Raw genomic sequence first — 20,323 nt, 5'->3', positions numbered from 1 at the left:
GCACTGCACAAGACCGAAGCAGACTACAAAGAGTGACACGTTCAGCCGAACGCACAATTGGAGGGGGGCTCCCCACCCTCCAGAACATTTACAACAAGCGTTGCAAGGGCAAGGCTAAGAGAATCATTAAAGACTCCAGTCACCCGAACAACTGCCTCTTTGAACTGCTGCGGTCAGGCAAGCGATACCGGAGTCTCAAGGCGAGCACAGAAAGACTCAGAAGAAGCTTCTATCCCCAGGCCATCAGGCTGCTAAACGAACAATGAACACTACACAACAACAACCACCAAACGCACATAGCACACACATCCACACGCACACACTCACTTTAAACAAACACACTGTAGCACCCACTCCACACTTTATAGCACACACCCACTTTAAACAAACACACTGTAGCACCCACTCCCCACACTTTATATTTATTGATGAAGGATTGCACTACAACTCATACACCTTACTGTAAATTGTACCTAAATTGTACCTCATCCCATTTCTGCTTTGCACTATATAGTACTGTACATTAGTACACTGCATAGTATTGTATATTATATGGTAACTCAGAACATTGTACATATGTCTATACCGAACACTGTGACCTCATTTTCTTCTTCTAAATTACATGCTATACTATGTTGTTTGATACTATCTTGTCTAGCACAGTCTCTGGAGCGTAACAGTAAGAAGCATTTTGTATGAAAGTATTCTGTACTTCTGTATGACAACTATTAAAGAAACTTAAAGAAACTTGAAAACAAACAAGAAGAAACTGATCCAAGTAGAGAAAGAAGACACCAGAGTAAGTCATGGATGCAGGTAGAGATGCTTTATTCAGAGCAGCACACATTTCTATCAGTTATTGTGAACAAGTCTGACAAAAGTCTTTAAAATTATTTTAAAATGTCAGAATCCAAATAGTTGGTTGCAGGGGGGGGGGTTGAAACGGCAGAAACAAGTGAGGCAGCCCGGGCCAAAGAAGATCTGACTGGGTTGTGGTCCTGTGTGTTCTAGTAGCGCCACCTAGTGACACAGCTGCAACAACTATACTTTGGTCCTGTTCAGATTGTCTTTGCACATCGCATTGGTCCCCATGACAACATGGACACTGGCGGTTAACATACCGCTACAAAACTGTAAACATTAGCACATAGAAGATACACCACAAATATTTTGAGAGGGAGATGAGGGATAGAGAGAATAAAAGAGGGATGAGAGAGAGATGAGGTGAGTGTTGTGCAGTGTCTTCCTTCGTTTCACGAGTTCACATGTTCACGAGTACATTGTCAGCTGAAGCCACTGAGACAGAGAGAGATAGAAAGAGACAGAGAGAGAGGAAGAGAGATTAGATAGACATTACAGGGCACTGTAATTTGTGCTCACTGGTATATCATAATAATGTGAAAAATATGAATAATAATTTATTTATTTACAGTAGCCTATATAGAACATTTCTAAAACATAGTCTACACAGCTAGAATCACAAAAAACATTAAAGGAACACACCAACATTATGGGAAACGAGTTTACCGTCTTCTCCAGAGTCAGACAAGAAGATTGATACCAATTTCCTCTCTGTGTTCAATAGAAAGCTATCCAGCTGCAAGTTAGCCTAACATAGCGCAAATTCATAGAAGCGGATATGGACCACTAGCCTAGCTTAAAACTCCGGGAGAGGTGTTTTTGGCCAACAGCTAGGCTAGCTGGTCTGTATCCGCGTCCATTCATTTGTGCTAAGCTAGGCTAGCTTGCAGGCAGATAGCTCTGACTCTGGAGAAGATGGTAAGCGCATTTTCCATAATGTTCGCGTGTTCCTTTAACCTGAGTGGAGACCTCAGGTTCCACCCTAACCATAACCTAACCCTACCTTAACCTAACGTTAACCTGGGGGATCAATAAAGGAATATCTTATCTTATTTTAACCTGAGTGGAGACCTCAGGTTCCACCCTAACCATAACCTAACTCTTACCTTAACCGATCGTTAACCTGAGTGGAGACCTAAGGTCCCACATTAACCTTAACCTAACCCTACCTGAAGAACACCCTAACAGTCTGGCTGTTTAGTGACCACCCAAAATGTCTGAAATACTGTTTTTAAAACAGTAAAACAGTTATTTAGAATTATTCCGTATGGACTGGAGGATTCAGCCTCCAGATTAAGGATGGGCATTTGAAAGCATATCAATGTTCAAATACCTCCAGTGTTCTACTGCTTTTATATAACAGTATTTAAACCACCTGATTTCATATTGTGAATTAAAATGAGATATGAGGTTTTGTTTGAGGAGTAACAGTGATGTTTTACCTCCTTGATGTCCAGACTGATGCTGCCATTGTTGTCCTTGTCCAGAGTTTTGAAGGCCCCTGAACACACACACACACACACACACACACACATGTTCATCAAATGAGTGCCTCAGACGAAGAACCACCGTTTTAAGAGGAACAATGTTTTCAAACTTTATTATCTAAAAATGGTAAGTTAGAGTGTTGTAGGAGTCAGAATGGTTATCTGCAGTGAAAATATGGGTGCCTAGTTCGGTCAGTTTTGGGAGAGAGGTATGGGAGGTATGGGTGCCTACTAGTTAGGTCGGTTTTGGGAGAGAGATATGGGTGCCTAGTTAGGTCAGTTTTGGGAGAGAGGTATGGGTGCCTAGTTAGGTCAGTTTTTGGAGAGAGGTATGGGTGGTATGGGTGCCTAGTTAGGTCAGTTTTGGGAGAGAGGTATGGGAGGTATGGGTGCCTAGTTAGGTCAGTTTTGGGAGAGAGGTATGGGTGCCTAGTTAGGTCAGTTTTGGGAGAGAGGTATGGGTGCCTAGTTAGGTCAGTTTTGGGAGAGAGGTATGGGTGCCTAGTTAGGTCAGTTTTGGGAGAGAGGTATGGGTGCCTAGTTAGGTCAGTTTTTGGAGAGAGGTATGGGTGGTATGGGTGCCTAGTTAGGTCAGTTTGGGGAGAGAGGTATGGGTGTCTAGTTAGGTCAGTTTTGGGAGAGAGGTATGGGTGCCTAGTTAGGTCAGTTTTGGGAGAGAGGTATGGGTGCCTACTAGTTAGGTCAGTTTTGGGAGAGAGGTATGGGTGCCTTGTTAGGTCCGTTTGGGGAGAGAGGTATGGGTGCCTACTAGTTAGGTCAGTTTTGGGAGAGAGGTATGGGTGCCTTGTTAGGTCCGTTTGGGGAGAGGTATGGGTGCCTAGTTAGGTCAGTTTGGAGGAAGTGACTTACGGCACATGGCGTCCAGGCGCACCAGGCAGCCAATGAAATTATCAAAGTCCATGTCACCGTGCTCATCGCTATAGCGACGGATGATCAGCTTGAACATCTGATCATTCAGAGGGAAACCTGCAAACATACACACACACATATTATATGTTTATGGATGCTAAACATTCTCTCTGTCAATCTCTCTCATCTGTATCTCTCTATCTCTTTCTCTCTGACAATAAAAAATAACATGTTAGACACACCCACACACACACACACACACACACACACACACACCCACACACACACACACACACACACACACACACACACACACACACACACACACACACACGCAGTATTCTCACCAGCAGCTTTGAAGGCTGTGGGCAGCTCTCTGGAGTCGATGACACCAGAGTGATCAGCATCATGTGACTTGTAGATCACCTGAACAACACACACACACAGTGTTGTGACATCATCAGTCAGTTGAGATCAATGACCAAACAACAAGCACAGAGTGTTGTGACATCATCAGTCAGTGACACAGCATCAGTCAGTGACACAGTGTTGTGACATCATCAGTCAGTGAGATCAATGACCAAACAACAAGCACAGAGTGTTGTGACATCATCAGTCAGTGACACAGCATCAGTCAGTGACACAGTGTTGTGACATCATCAGTCAGTGACACAGCATCAGTCAGTGACACAGTGTTGTGACATCATCAGTCAGTGAGATCAATGACCAAACAACAAAACCATGATGACACATTGTGGTCTGATCCCATAATAAAAAACAGATATGATTTCCCTTCTTAATAGACCGCAGAAGTGACATTTAATTTGGCCCCGCCCCTTTGTTCAAAAGCTCCTAGACTTTAGATTATGATATTTTGCTATATAAAACATTAGATCAATTTGAAATGTTTCTTGGCATTGAAAAACCTTAACGTTGTGTATTTCCCAGAGACACATGTTTGTTATTCAGTTTGCTGACCAAGCCCCTGAGATGAAAGAGGTGAAATCTATACACGTTAATAATTATTTCCCTTAGTGAATATCTTTGGGACATCACTGGCACAGAGCAGCCATCTCCTACTGTAGGAGGCTGGTCAGTAGATCAACAAACTACTGTAGATAGTAGCATAGAGTGTCTCTGGTAAATACCCAATGTTTATCAGATTAATCAACCAATGTACCAGATTAATCAACCAGTGTATCAGATTAATCAACCAGTATATCAGATTAATCAACCAGTATAGTGATTCTACCAACCTGCCATCTCTTTATGTTATTCCACAGGTATTTAAACTCATGGAAGCCAAGTTTTCCTGTGCTGTCACTCTGAAGGTGAGGTCAAGGAACACATGCTGTGTGTGTGTGTGTATTAGGTCGCTTTCACATATAGTTTTGGTGGACTCGGTGCGGTTCTGGGGGTGAAGTTGCAACATTGTTGCATTCTTCATTTGGTTCGCCTGCGTTCACATAGAGATATCTGTGAGGCGGACCGAGACCTTCTGAACAATGTCACGCGGTCGAAAAGGGCGCTTGTCTATTGGACAGTGGAAATGTGTGTGTGGCTGCAAGCCTGTGTGTGCGCGCGCGTGTGTGTGTCTGTGTGTGGACTGTCTGCGAGCCCTCCAGATCAGCGGAGCGAGTTTTGACATGGCATTGATCCATTGTTCTATTGAAATTTGAAGCACATTACCACCATCCTCTCGCTAAACAACTTGTAGACCAATAATAATAATATAATAATAATAATAGTATTGACGTGGCATTGATCCATTATTAATGCCGTGCGCCTCTGTAATAATAATAAGCCGCGTTTTTCTTCCTTCTTCCCAAGATGCACAGTTAGATATATAGATAGATATATAGATAGATAGATAGATAGATAGATAGATAGATAGATAGATAGATAGATAGATAGATAGATAGATAGATAGATAGATAGATAGATAGATAGATAGATAGATAGATAGATAGATAGATAGATAGATTAGATTGTTAGATTGTTTTGCAGTGAGTGCTGCAAGCAGTGGTAATAATAATCACTTCCTATATTTGGTTCGCGTTTGGTCCGCTGAAGCCGAACCGAGACCTACGTTTTCAGGCGGACTAGAGTTCGCCTGCTTGGTCCGCGGACCGAGTTCGACGCGCATTCACACAGACCCGAAAAACCGGACTATCGAATTCTGGTCCGAAAGTCCGGACCAAACAGCCCCTGTGTGAAAGCGACCTTAGTGTGTGTGTGCGTGTGTGTTTGTTAGTGTGTGTTAGTGTGTGTGTGTGTGCGCGTGTGTGTGTATGTGTATGTGTATGTGTATGTGTATGTGTATGTGACGTGTATGTGTGTGTGTGTGTGTGCGTGCGTGTGTGTAGTGAATAAGGATACATCCATGACGGCCACCATACTCCTGCAGGACTCGATGCTGAATCCATCAGTCTTCAGGCCTCCATCTAAAACATTACAACATTACAACTGAACCCTGACTGAAATACAAAGGGAAACTAATTCATTTGCAGATGTAAATTAAAAGGAAAAAAATTATGTATTTTGCAATCGAAATGCTCTCAGTTGTACTTAACCTCTTATGCCCGAGCCATATTTTCAGAAAGTTCATCTAAAAGTACATACCCAAGTTAATGGAAGATTGCTCCACTTCTACAATGCCCATTTGCATGGTGCAGAGATATTTTGTCTGTTACTAGGCTTGAGTAAATTGTAATGCACCAAAGGAGAATATCAATTATTATTATGAATTTTTTCCCATCTTTGACGGTGAATAACACCATACTAACATTGACCAGATGTGAAAGATTGCCACTGAGCTCATTCAGCACCTTCAAGTGTACAAGAAATCTAAGCAAATGAATAAAGGGCAGATGATTTACAGGTTTTTTTGTAGATACAGTACAGAATTTTGCCATCCAGACACATGCTATTTTAAATATGAATATATAATATCAGTCTGGATTTAGTACCACCAGCCCAGGCAGGCGCCCGTTACAGGGCAGCAAAGATTGTGAATGAAATCTATTGTAAGTGCAGTTACTTTTGTATAATGTCCATAGCTCCATAATTTTTCACCAGATTGCGACGTGTTCTTTTTGTAGACGTTCACAGAAGGGTAAAGAAACAATATACGTTGTATTTTATGGCAATAATGTTCAGGTTTGTTCGACCCGTGAGATATAATCACGAAAATCACGGCAATATTTTCTTTTCACAGCAGCCAGCTCCGGCTTTGACAGTGGTTGGTGTGAGCTGGGTAGTGTAGTTTTATGACGTTTTTTCCTCTTTCTTAGGACTACAGCGATTCCTTGCATCTAAATCATCCGGTTTCCGATGCAATGCGCTGAGATTTTTATAACTCATATTTCGCTAATAACGCTTTCAAATTGGTAAACAAACGTAGTGCTGAAAATATACACTTTGACTGCTGTTTTGGTAGGGTTGGGTCTTTACTCTTGGCTACATTTGAAAAAGAAACGCAACATTAATTAATCTGGACTGTATTGATCTATGTATTTATGACGTGAAATAAATCTCGGCCCAATCAGGCTTCTAGAAAATACAGAGAAGCATTGAGATTCCTGCCTAAAATGTATTCAAAATACAAAACTTAGACAGCATTGAGATTCCTGCTTGAAACATATTCAAAATACAAAACTCACGTTTGCCGATAATCTTATTCAGGATGTTCATCAGCTCATTGGGGCTCACTTCCATGTCCTGTCAAAATACACACAATGGTTATTTTTACATGGAGTCAATCCTGTGAGTCAGTGCTGATCTCATGTGATTGATTTAATAGAGGACCTGAGGCCAGTTTATGAATCACAGAAAGAACAGTCTGTGTGTCATAACTGGAGAACATTCTGTCTCTGGTGGAGTACAGTCTGTCTCTGGTGGAATACAGTCTGTCTCTGGTGGAATACAGTCTGTCTGATAGCTGGAGTACAGTCTGTCTCTGGTGGAGTACAGTCTGTCTGATAGCTGGAGTACAGTCTGTCTCTGGTGGAGTACAGTCTGTCTCTGATAGCTGGAGTACAGTCTGTCTCTGATAGCTGGAGTACAGTCTGTCTGATAGCTGGAGTACAGTCTGTCTCTGATAGCTGGAGTACAGTCTGTCTCTGATAGCTGGAGTACAGTCTGTGTCTGATAGCTGGAGTACAGTCTGTCTCTGATAGCTGGAGTACAGTCTGTCTCTGATAGCTGGAGTACAGTCTGTCTCTGATAGCTGGAGTACAGTCTGTCTCTGATAGCTGGAGTACAGTCTGTCTCTGATAGCTGGAGTACAGTCTGTCTCTGATAGCTGGAGTACAGTCTGTCTCTGATGGAGTACAGTCTGTCTGATAGCTGGAGTACAGTCTGTCTGATAGCTGGAGTACAGTCTGTCTCTGATAGCTGGAGTACAGTCTGTCTCTGATGGAGTACAGTCTGTCTGATAGCTGGAGTACAGTATGTCTGATAGCTGGAGTACAGTCTGTCTCTGGTGGAGTACAGTCTGTCTCTGATAGCTGGAGTACAGTCTGTCTCTGATAGCTGGAGTACAGTCTGTCTGATAGCTGGAGTACAGTCTGTCTCTGATAGCTGGAGTACAGTCTGTCTCTGATAGCTGGAGTACAGTCTGTGTCTGATAGCTGGAGTACAGTCTGTCTCTGATAGCTGGAGTACAGTCTGTCTCTGATAGCTGGAGTACAGTCTGTCTCTGATAGCTGGAGTACAGTCTGTCTCTGATAGCTGGAGTACAGTCTGTCTCTGATAGCTGGAGTACAGTCTGTCTCTGATAGCTGGAGTACAGTCTGAAGTCAAGACCACAAGCTTACAAGTTCCATTTGAAGGCAGCAAGGTTTTAGAGAAAATCCACATGTTTGTGAAGTACTGAGCATACAACATATGAGACGTGGATTATACCAGTCTGCACATGTTGTGAGAGTTTGTAAACTGATGTGTTGATATAGCTTTACTGTTGTTAAACGAAATCTCAGTTAACTTCAATTCATCAAGTATTTCTACCGTTCTTTGGATTCTATGTCACTGTGGAGACAAAAATATTTGTTCATGAATTCAAGGCATTACAGGGTATTTCAAGGCATTTCTTTTTAAACTTGGGAATCAAAGCTGTGCTCTCTGAGCCACCACTACCAGCACACCCAGAAGGCTCTCTGAGCCACCACTACCAGCACACCCAGAAGGCTCTCTGAGCCACCACTACCAGCACACCCAGAAGGCTCTCTGAGCCACCACTACCAGCACACCCAGAAGGCTCTCTGAGCCACCACTACCAGCACACCCAGAAGGCTCTCTGAGCCACCACTACCAGCACACCCAGAAGGCTCTCTGAGCCACCACTACCAGCACACCCAGAAGGCTCTCTGAGCCACCACTACCAGCACACCCAGAAGGCTCTCTGAGCCACCACTACCAGCACACCCAGAAGGCTCTCTGAGCCACCACTACCAGCACACCCAGAAGGCTCTCTGAGCCACCACTACCAGCACACCCAGAAGGCTGCATGTCTGGCAGGACAGTTAGCAGGCCGTACCAGGACAGGATCACCACCAAATGTTGACATCACACATCCTCTATAATATAATGAAATATCACATCTCTTATAACTATATTACTTACAACGTTGTCTTTCCTTTGAGACTGGGTGAATTAGTTGGAAATTAATTGCGGTCATAATTTGTTCCCTTTGTTTCCCATTTGTTCCTGTGCTCAGGTCTAGCAGACAAACCTATCAAATCAGTACCATGTGTTGGGATTGTATACAGTCTATAGGCCATGTGTTAAAGGAACACACCAACATGATGGGAAATGCACTTATCGTCTTCTCCAGAGTCAGACAAGACGATAGATACATTTCCTCTCTGTGTGTTTAGTAGAAAGCTATCCGGCTGCAAGCTAACCTAGCTTAGCACAAATTAATGGAAGCAGATATTGACCACTAGCCTAGTTTAAAAACAGCTAGGCTAGCCGGTCTGTCGCTTGGCTAACGAGTGTTGACCCCAATAGAGGCATCCATACCATTTGTCTTCCCTGTTGGAAGAGACAACAGTTGTTATGTGTAAAACAACAGTTGCTATGTGTTTATAAATGAGAAATACGTCAACAGAAATGTGATGAATCTGTGTCTTATTAATGGATATTTTTTTTGTATTTTATTTTTTAATTATTTTTTAAACATAACATAAAATTAGACACACAAGCATTAACAGTAAACATCCAATGTAAATCACAGGACTATACATTCCATTTGAATCAATATAAATGTAGTTTACGAGATATATACCTAATACTTGCTATCTAATACAATACATACATATGCTCTTGCTCGCTCTCCCCCCCCGGACCCCCACTTGGATAATCCATCCATTTTCATTCGTTTCTAACCAGGCACTACAATTCATATGGTAGCCTTTATTCTCTCCACCACTTCTAACCAGATTGCAATGTTGGTTTCACTGACACCTAAAATTCTTGCTGTAGATATCTCTAGATAAATCACATCGAGATAGGTAAGAACCCATACCTTATTAATGGATCTTATAAACAAATCACAGTGGATCAGTGATATCATGCTTCTCCAGTGTTTTACCTGCTCTACCACTGCACAGAAAGAAAATATTTCTAAAGTGGTTACCAATGGTTACAGGCAGCCATGTTGAAAGAAAAAGAACATGCGTATTACATGTGATGCCTCTATTGCATCATGAGGAGTAACATAAAGGTGCTGCTAGTAGTTTCAGCCCTCCAACATAGTTGTAGTAGAGACACCCATCACCATCATCATCATCATCAAACAGATTCCACTCTGCAGAACACAAACTGTTTGCTGGTAGAGTTGGTACATCACTCTATGGCTCACTAAAACCACATCCATACCCACACACACATATACAGTACATACACACATACCTTCCCTCAGGCAGGAGTACCGCCCTGCCAGACAATGGTAGGAATGCAAATACAGAGAGAGAGAGAGAGAGAGAGGTAGAGATAGAAACAGAAAACATCTGTACTCAGTGTCCAGTAGTACGCTTGAAGCCTTTTTACAACGCATCCGCGTTTCCGGGTTCCCCGTTTTGCGCTCTGATTGGCCAGGTCATGTGACATGAGCGCCAATCGTGGGACGGCAAGTTTCTACACTGGTTAAGCTTAGGCACTCTTCGAAGTTGGTTAAGGTTAGAGTTTGTCTTAAAGCGTGGCGATAGAACGCCAGGTAGTTTGCAGGCTGTTCGACGCGGAAATGGGCAAACACGCTATTGGGTGCACATGTCACATGACCTGGCCAATCAGAGCGCCGGAAACGCAGATGCGTTGTAAAAAGGCTACACGCAGGACTGCTAACGTAACCTTAAGGAAGGCCACCTAACTCAACCTGGGAGGGAACTAGCTACATACTGTGATTAGTTAGGTGCAATATGTCAAGTCAAGTCACATTTATTTGTCTAACCCAAAATCACATTACATGTCTCACATTGGAACCTTGTTTGAAACCTACTGTATGTGTCTTTGTAAAAATGACTAGGTTTGACTGGTAGTAACATCAAAGTGAGGTGCTAGGCTGAATAATGCAACTACAGCTCCATCAGGTCAACCCACCAACTTACTACCACCTTCCTACCAAGCCATACGTGTTATGTTGCCCTGTTATATACTGTATTCTGAGCTTTAGCATCTGATCTGTCAGGGGCACTGAAAAGTGACGATTCAACACTGACGATTTATTGTGTAACTAAGAGACAGGACTGCTCTACACAGTCTAGCATGTGTGTATAGAGATTACGTAATAGTGGTTACGACCCCAACTGCTCTGGAACCACATGTTCCCCTGCTGGCCTGAGTTCAAATCCCACCAGAATCTACTCGGTCTCCCTCTCAGCCCAAATACTGGCATTATATAATAGAGTCGAATATAATAGAATACTTAAATATGATGTCTTCCTCTTATCCCCAACACTATCTGAATATAATAGAATACTTCTATGTACCCACCCATATGGAGAAGATGTATAAAACCTCATAAAGATGTTATATAGTTTACCAAAAACAAAAAAATTAAACATTAGAATATCTGCCATATATGTCTGGGCAACCAGTAGACTAAGATGTAATAATATAAAAACATAGATGAGATGAGTAAGGGCATGCGTCCACCTACAGCACATTTCCAGCTGAAAAACGTTGGCGGAGCGCTGGTAGTGCTGGGATGAAGCGCTTGTGGCGAGAAAAAAACATGCCTTTTGTAGCTATGGCAACAAGCTGTAACTCACCAACCTACCTGATGACAGAGAGAAAGAAATCTAGCGACAGCCATCTTGTATCACTGTTAAAAACTTTGTATCGTATTTTACTGCCGCGGTTTTGCACATATAGCATATTTTAATACTTTATTGTATATTAATTATATATATAGTTATTGCCTGACACCACAGTTCGCCCTTTGCTTTTTATTAGCTTCTTATTAGTGTATTCGTGTAGTTATTAGTGTATTTGTGCTTTGTCACGAATCGCAATGACCACCATTCCACCAACCAGCAGACGCTTGCCCTCTCTTGTGGGTAGGCAGGCAGGCAACTCCGGTGTCAGGTTACAATGTGTCACGAGCGCCACGGTAAATATGATTGGCTGTGATTGGTTGTCTGAAAAGGCGCTCAGCGCATCACTCTGAAAAGTTCAGAAGTTTTCAACTTTAAACGCTGGGTGCGGCCGCACAAAAAAACTGAAAGGCGCTGAAAAAAGAAGCCGGCTGCAGCGCATTTCCTATAGGCGGCAGCATGCGGCCGCATATGCTCCCTCCTCATTGGGAACAATTGAAAAAAGACGCTTGCGCCCATAAAAATGCGGTAAATGGACAAAAAGATGTGTGTTTGACACTTGTCTCTTTGACTGTGGTGGTGTCTTTGGTACTTGGTACTTACGTAGTGTTCAGACCCAAGGGAGAGATAGCTTGGGTAGCATTCAAACCCAAGGGAGAGCTAGCTTGCATAGTGTTCAGACCCAAGGGAGAGCTAGCTTGCGTAGCATTCAGACCCAAGGGAGAGCTAGCTTGCGTATCATTCAGACCTAAGGGAGAGCTAGCTTGCGTATTGTTCAGACCCAAGGAAGAGCTAGCTTGCATAGCGTTCCATGGGTCTACATGTCTAGGGACAGTCTGCATGAAACAGGGTATCTGCAGGTTTAGCCCAGTCAGATTTAATGCTTTTTAAGACTTTTTAATGCCACTCAGAATTAAATTTAATACCAATTTCACAATAACAAAATGACAAATCATGCAACGACACCAATTAGTTTAAGTTTAGGGACACATTGGTCCAAAGATGTTTATTAAAACATAACTTGGAAACTTAAAAATCTTGAACTTAAAGGAGTAACTGGATTGGATGAATTTCGACAAAGGGGTGACCAAACATAAATAGCAAATATAGCTATACAAAATATACCAGGGGCCAAGCAGCAAGTGCAACAGCCACTGTCAGAACACATAACTATTACCACCCTCCCCAGGGTATCAAAAAAGTCAACCAACAAACAAGATTCTTGTGCCGGATCTCCTCTCTGGTAAACAAGAATACCCTGAAGACTCTAACAGGAGCACTCATTCAAGGGTACTACGACTATGCTTGCACCTCATGGTACCAAAGCACCTCAAAGGCCCTAAAAACAAGATTACAAACATCACAAAACAAACTGGTCAGACTACTGCTTAACCTCACTCCTAAAACCCACTTTACCCCTGCCCACATTCAAAACCGCTCTTAAAGAGCACCTACGGGAGGCTGCAATTAGAAACTGGGCACCGTAAATGTCCAAACCCCCCCCCCCCTCCTAATGTACAGTCTCCTCCCCATCATATGTATATATTTTCTGTTAGGATCTCTGGGTAACAGTACTGTATATTTGCATATCGTATATGTCACAATTGTAACACTACAGTACTATATACCTGTATGTCATGTATGTCCCTATGCCATAAATGTCATGATGTCATGTATGTTGAGTATGTCATGAATGTCATGTCACTATGAATTGAAAATGGGGGACCCTGATGTAAACAAGACACACGTCTTTCTCTGGTCTGCATCCCCTTAACAATTGTGTGTATTGAGCCGTACTGTATTGTACCCATTCTGCAATCTGTTAAATAAAGTTTTCATTCATTCATCCAGTTGTTTTGTTTTTGTGGTTTGGTTGAATGAATGAATTCTTTGTTTAACAGATTGCAGAATGGGTACAATACAGTACGGCTCAATACACACAATTGTTAAGGGGATGCAGACCAGAGAAAGACGTTTGTCTTGTTTACATCAGGGTCCCCCATTTTCAATTCATAGTGACATTTATGACATACTCAACATACATGACATTTATGGCATAGGGACATACAGGTATATAGTACTGTACTGTTACATTTGTGACATATACGATATGCAAATATACAGTACTGTTACCCATAGATCCTAACATACATGGGAGGATACTGTACGTCATTAGGAGGGGGTGGGTGGGAGGAAAAAATACATAGTGGGTGAAGCTCTCATCGAACATAAACACAAACGTGTCCTTGTTTACATCCGCGAATAGATTATTTTCAAGTTAAGACCTCAGCTTCAAGCTTTGGCGTGGAGCCGAATGTTATCCGGACTTCTGTTGGTGCAAATGTTATAGTCCTACCTGATGGCGCAGCTGGTGTGGAGGAAATAGTAGTTTGCAGAGGTAACATGCTTAGTGCTCAGCATGTGCGACGCGACTGCTATTTTTTTTGTTGCAGCGGGGCTCGTAATGGTCTTTGACTGGGACCAACCATCGCGCAAACAGTGGATTGTCGAGCCAGTTCTCGTTAAATTGGCACTTTCCCATATTAACGAGTGCAAATGCTAAACTAAACTAAACGTAATGTTAGCGTTATCGCTTCGCCTTGCTAACGTTAGCTAGACTCCGTTGCTGAAATGGTTCCCCGGCCCAACACAACTCCTTGTTGGTTCCGCCCCATTCCGGTCTGCGTGATTCTACAACACGGTCAATGAAAAGTCAAACTTTATTTCCCGTTAACCGTTTTCCCCCAGATTTCATAATAAAACATAAGATGACATTGCATTTTATCTTTCCTTTCTATGGCATTTTTAAGACCTCTGAAAATGGATTTAAGACATTTTAAGACAAACTAAGGCCTTAATTATTGATAAACAAATGTAAGACCTTTTAAGACTTTTTAAGGATCCGCGGACACCCTGATGAAACCTTGTAATGTCCAACTACCTGTCTGCATTTGATTACTTTTCTAGTCAATGTTTTCATCCAGTGTCAGTTGAGTCTCTCAACAAAAGATGCATGGGGTTTGGAAGCAGCAGGGTTTTGCCTACATCAGCGGTTCCCAAACTTTTTTGGCCGTGCACCCCCTGTCACCTCCCGACCTAGCTGATGCACCCCCCAATGGGTTTCTGTTAGAAAAAATTGTTGCTGGTCTCCGTGCACAGATTCAATTTTTTATTTTATCTCTTCTTTATTTAATTAAAATGTTCACGACAACATGGATGCATGTACTCTGCCAGCATGTTTAATATCCATAATACTAAAGGTTTGACTAAGGGTGTTTTCACCACTGGCTCGTTTGGAGCTGTTGATCCGAAACCTGGAGCGTTTCCCCCCTATTTCGGTTCAGTTGGGCATATATGAACACAGCAATCACATTCTGTTGCGGAACAAAACAAGCGGGCCGAGACCACCTAGAGAGGGTGGTCTCGGCGCACTTCCAAACGAACCCGACGCGACTCGTACGCTGTGAGAATGCAATCGACTTAACAAACCGACACAATAATAATAATACGTTGTGGGTCAACGTGGAGCAGCGATGAGGTACACTGCGTCGTTGATATTTGGGCAGACGATCACATTCGTCAGATGCTGGAGAACACAAGTACACTGAAGTGTACAGACAGTTTAGTGACCGAATGAGGGAAAGGGGCTTTGAAAGGTCTGTCGAACAGTGTCGCGCTGCTGCTGCTGCACGTTGTTACAGCGGAGATACAACAAGCAGAGCAGACCCTGAAATGGTGTTTGTGTTGCCGGGTGTCAGTCAGTCAGTCAGCCGCGCGCAGGAGAGGAGAGCCGGGGTCTCTGTAGTGACGCTGCAACAGCAGCACCGTGCGGGACTCTCTCGCTCTCTCTCTCTCTCTCTCTCTCTCTCTCTCTCTCTCTCTCTCTCTCTCTCTCTCCGCGGTCATCAGTAAAGTCAGGCTCGAGTCAGGGTTAGGGGGGGGGGGGGACACACACCCCAAAATCTGACCAATGAGTGACAGTTTGCTCGCGCGTGCATTTGTTTTGGTCCGCTATTAACACAGCCGTGTGAACACAAACGAACTAAAGGACAAGTGCAACATTGTATCATTATAGTCCCTGTGTCTCCCTGAATCGGAACAAAGCAAACGAACTACAGGTGTGAAAACACCCTAAGATTTTTATGAAATTTTATTGTAAAAAAAAAAAAAAAAAAAATACCATTAAGTCTTTTCATGTCACGCACCACCTAGAGGGCGCTTGCGCACCACAAGGGGTGCGCGCACCACAGTTTGGGAACCACTGGCCTACATGATGAAAAAATTGTTTACCAGTCTCCATCTTAAACAATGACACCAGCAAAAATACCAGATTTAGCTCACGCTGGGAAGAGACCAGGGCCGAATAGCTGTGAAGCGCCACAAACGATTTTTCTTGCATGCACAATACGCCTGGCTGCTCCACTGTCACAGGTAGAGCTGATACCCTCCCCTATGTGTGTTCTCTACCTGTGATAATAAAAGATCAGTGATTCCCGCACATGCCAGTCTACTCCGCTGCTCGTTTATGATCACAGATAGACCTGATATTCATGGGTATCCATGATTTAAATCCATGATTTTAAACCACTCCGTCTGTTTGTCCTTGTCTCGGACTTTATCTCTCTCTTTGTGTGTGTGTGTGTGTGTGTGTGTGTGTGTGTGTGTGTGTGTATGTGTGTGTGTGTGTGTGTGTGTGTGTGTGTGTGTGTGTGTGTGTGTGTGTGTGTGTGTGTGTGTGTGTGTGTCTTTCTCTGCTTTCCCTCCTCTTCTCTCCACAATGGATTTATATATATCATAGTCATCTGGTAATCCAGAGGTTCCCGGTTCGATTCCCACTCCTCCCGGGCAGCAAAGTGTCGAAGTGTCCTTGAGAAAGACACTTGGCAACTTGCATGGTTGCCTCCGCCATCGGTGTGTGAATGTGTGAGTGAATGGGTAAAATGTGAGGAACAAATTGTAAAGCGCTTTGGATAAAAGCGCTATATAAATGCACCATTTATCATTTACCATTTACCACTGTCTCAATAAAAAAAAATACATTAGGTCACTGTCACAATACTACGCTTCCGGTTGTAGATAAAGATTTGTTGGTGAAGCCTGATTGCCAGAGAGACATATCTGGATAAACCACATTCTGAGCCACAAAAGTACTGCCTAACGATGAAAGTAAATAGAAGGATGGGTGGAGTAGGGTTGGAGTGAGCAAGGGAGGGGTTTGGAATGCTACCTGGTGAGAGTAGTGGTGTTAACGCGTTACTATCCAGTCCGTACAGCTGCCAACATTCTTTCTGGGACGCCGACTTACTTTTGAGCAAAATTTTGACAAGACTGATCCTTTACAATAGGTTTAAACTCTCTTTTTACACTCTTTAAATTTAAATTGTTACACTTATTACTGTACATGTTACTGTATATTTTTGGCTGTGTGGTTTATATTTAAGATTTTAGAACGTATATACATACCAAAATGTATATCCCGGACCGTATTTTATTCTTTATTCTATTTTATTCTTATTTTTTACATTATTATATTCTTATTCTTATTTTAGTCCTATTGACTACCTAAATGTTTATTGTTCAATGTGAGCGATCTGTAGTGCCGAATTTCCCTCTGGATTAATAAAGGTTTTCTATTCTATTCTAAACGGATCAAATGGAGAAAGATTCTCCTAATTTTCACCACTCGGATATGAGTCATCAAATGAGAATGCTTTAAGCAAGCAACACCCAGAGATCCGCCTGTCTGCCTGTAAACATTGGTAACCACTTTTGAAGATTTCTGTGCAGTGGTAGAGTACTGTAGCCTCACAAGCCAGACTAATCTTGCATGATACTGGAAAACCCCTCCCACCCCCTCTATGAAGTGCTAGCCAAGATGAGGATCACCTTCAGCCATAGACTTATCCCCCACCAAATACTCCACTAACCGCCTCGGCCAGTCCTTTGTGCCAGTAGCCACAACCGCACCGGGTTCAAACCAGAAACCTTCCAGCCTTCTCTAACCTTTAGGCCATTGGTTCTGAAACATTTTAATGTCAAGGACCTGCAAATTCACATGTAATAGGCAGGGACTCCCATTTGATTTGTCTCACAGGGACCCCTAAAAAGATAATTGTTTATAGATGTGATTTAGTCCAGAATTCCATAGTCTATAATGTATACAGGTCGGGAGATAACAATGGAGAGAAACCTATGATCAGAATAGTTATTCTTGAATTCTCTCATTGGGCTAAACTTCTAGTGAATTAAGTATTACTGAAATTAAACTATTATAAATGTAGCTGGGGACCCCCTGGAACCCTCTCAAGGACCCCTGGTCGTCCCCGTACCCCACTTTGAGAAGCACTGCTTTAGGCCCACCAGAGACAACAGCTTGGTAATAATGTAATAAAGTACTCACATCCCCGGCCAGCTGCTGGAACACCTTCCTAAACTGTCGCTCCTCATCGTTCTCGTGGGCCTCAGCGTACACTAGGGGTCTTTTAGGAGCGGGCTACACACAGACACACACACAGACACACAGACACACATACACACATACACACACAGAGCAGACACTGTTAGAGAGTACACTCACACACATTCCATTCCATCCAGTGCGTTTACTGGTGGAAACACTATAAGCACATCATTGATTCGCTAAAAGTAATGACACTGAAACCAAGCTGACATTTTATCAAAGATCTGACTTAAAGAGAAAGTTCTAAGGGGGTAATGTTGACCAGTAGAGTCCTTTCTCTTCCTCATACTAGCTCCGGATAGTTAGCCACACAAACCATTACAAATGAGGTCAAGCTGATTGAAGCTCACTGAAATCGTGTGCACTGTGGAGTAAATTTCAGCTAGCCTCAGTCAGCTTGCACAGACAGGAGCTCGAACCCATAGACTGGCTTGGCTAGGCTAACTATCTGGAACTAGTATAAGGGACAGCATGGATTGTGCTGAGAAAGGACTCTAGAGTCTAGGCTAGCGTTCCAATAACACCTAGACATAGGTTATAAGGCTGAATAGAGTTTATAAGGAAAATAAATAGGTTATAAAGCTGAAGAGAGTTTCTAAGGAACATATATGTTATAAAGCTGAATAGACTGTTTATAAGGAACATAGGTTATAAAGCTGAATAGACTGTTTATAAGGAACATAATATATAGGTTATAAGGCTGAATCGAGAGTTTATAAGGAACACAATAAGTTATAAGGCTGCATAGTGTGTATAAGGAACAGATGTGAAGACTGTTTACTCACAGGGTCTGAAGGCTTAAAATCGTCTATGCCAATGTTACTGTGGAGAATAAGAGAAATGTTACAGCAGTCATAAAGAAAGAGACAGACAGAAAGAGAGACAGACAGAGGGAGATACAGAAAGATAGATACAGGGAGAGAGAGACAGACAGACAGAGAGGTGGTTTACCTTATTACATTCACAATGCCTTTGATGAGTGAATTTGCCAGAAACATCTTGCTGTCTGAGAGAGAGAGAGAGAGAGAGAGAGAGAGAGAGAGAGAGAGAGAGAGAGAGAGAGAGAGAGAGAGAGAGAGAGAGAGAGAGAGAGAGAGAGAGAGAGAGAGAGAGAGAGAGAGAGAGAGAGAGAGAGAGAGAGAGAGATTGGATGTATAAATAGTTTGTTTAGGCTTCAGAAGTATGATATTTAGACTTGGTCCTCAAAATGAATGGAAGTGAATGAGGAGCCTGACACCTGGGAGGAATGGTGGTTTTGACAGCAGATGACAGGGACAGCAGTGGTCGCTAGCTTACTAGTAGATACACAATAGATGTAAGACTGCTGCATTTTGACAAGTTTGACTGCAGTAAAATATCCCTTTTTGCTATATTTGCCTCACAGATAAATAACCTGTATGAGTAACAGCCACACTCTCTGAGTTAGCACACAATACTCTAGTCTCCCCATCCCAATCTCTCAACTATTCACTGCAAGTAGGCCATAGAAGAGATCTAATTTGACAATAAACAACCACATTGGAATGAAATCAGTGACGTTAGTGTCTCGTACATGACATGATACTGTAATACTAAGATACGTTCTATGTAACATTTCATGAACGCTTGACTAAATAACTGTAAAGAAAAAAACTAAACTAAACTAAAAAACAGATTTTTGGAAAAGTACTGTAGCCTGGAGCCCTGGACAGTGGGGTCTTACTGCAAAACGTCACTGTCCCACAAACCTGCCAGCCAGATACTACACACATCTCTGTCATGTGTCAACAATACAGCACACACACACTTTTCACACAAAGTTCTAGTTTATATTTAAGACTTATGTATCTTTATTATAACCTAAACACGTACACGAAGATAGTGGAATGCAGACTAAACTTAAGTGAATAGAATATCGGGTACTTACAGAAAGCTTTACTTCGTTGTGAAGAGCAGAGTTTGAGAGAAAAATAGAGAGGGAGGGAGAGAGAGACCGACGTCTGCAGAACCAGAAACACTCCTTCAACAATACAGACAGCCCACGTTCTTTATGAATGCCTCATCAACCGACCCCGCCCAGCCCAACGTCCACACCCCTGGACGGGGAGGGAGGCACCGGTCCACCAGGATGGACAGGCCGACTCACGGTCCTAATAGGAACACTCATATATCATATTTAAATGTCACTCTGTAGAGAAGCGGTGATGAAAATCTTTAACTTGTATTTTCTTTAGCATACACAATAAATAGATAATACAACCATAAATGAAATAGAAGAGAACGAGCGAGAGTGAGCTGTGATCAGGATGTGGGTGACTACTGACTAGTAGTACACGTAGGCTCCAACAGTT

At 42.6% G+C, this 20,323-nt stretch overlaps 1 protein-coding gene across 2 annotated transcripts; it reads right to left on the bottom strand.

The window, feature by feature from the left end:
- Positions 1–811: 811 nt before the first annotated feature.
- On the bottom strand, positions 812–20,047 carry LOC311241549 (calpain small subunit 1-like). Of its 2 annotated transcripts, none has more exons than XM_084330406.1 (11): positions 19,900–20,047; positions 18,945–18,999; positions 18,779–18,815; positions 17,934–18,026; positions 6,881–6,938; positions 5,598–5,662; positions 4,475–4,543; positions 3,566–3,644; positions 3,219–3,335; positions 2,304–2,362; positions 812–1,296 (listed from the first exon to the last, which is right to left on the bottom strand). In XM_084330406.1, exons 2-11 carry the CDS (start codon positions 18,989–18,991, stop codon positions 1,270–1,272), a joined length of 651 nt encoding a protein of 216 aa, XP_084186532.1. In that variant the 5' UTR covers positions 18,992–18,999; positions 19,900–20,047; the 3' UTR covers positions 812–1,269. The 2 variants fall into 2 exon arrangements, with proteins under 2 accessions (XP_084186532.1, XP_084186533.1); XM_084330407.1 differs by having other exon boundaries at positions 18,945–18,995; positions 19,900–19,959.
- Positions 20,048–20,323: the final 276 nt, after the last annotated feature.

Source organism: Notolepis coatsorum (genome assembly GCF_963971535.1).
Source record: "Notolepis coatsorum genome assembly, chromosome: 1".
Classification (NCBI taxonomy): domain Eukaryota; kingdom Metazoa; phylum Chordata; class Actinopteri; order Aulopiformes; family Paralepididae; genus Notolepis; species Notolepis coatsorum.
This window is presented reverse-complemented; position numbering and strand designations above follow the sequence as displayed.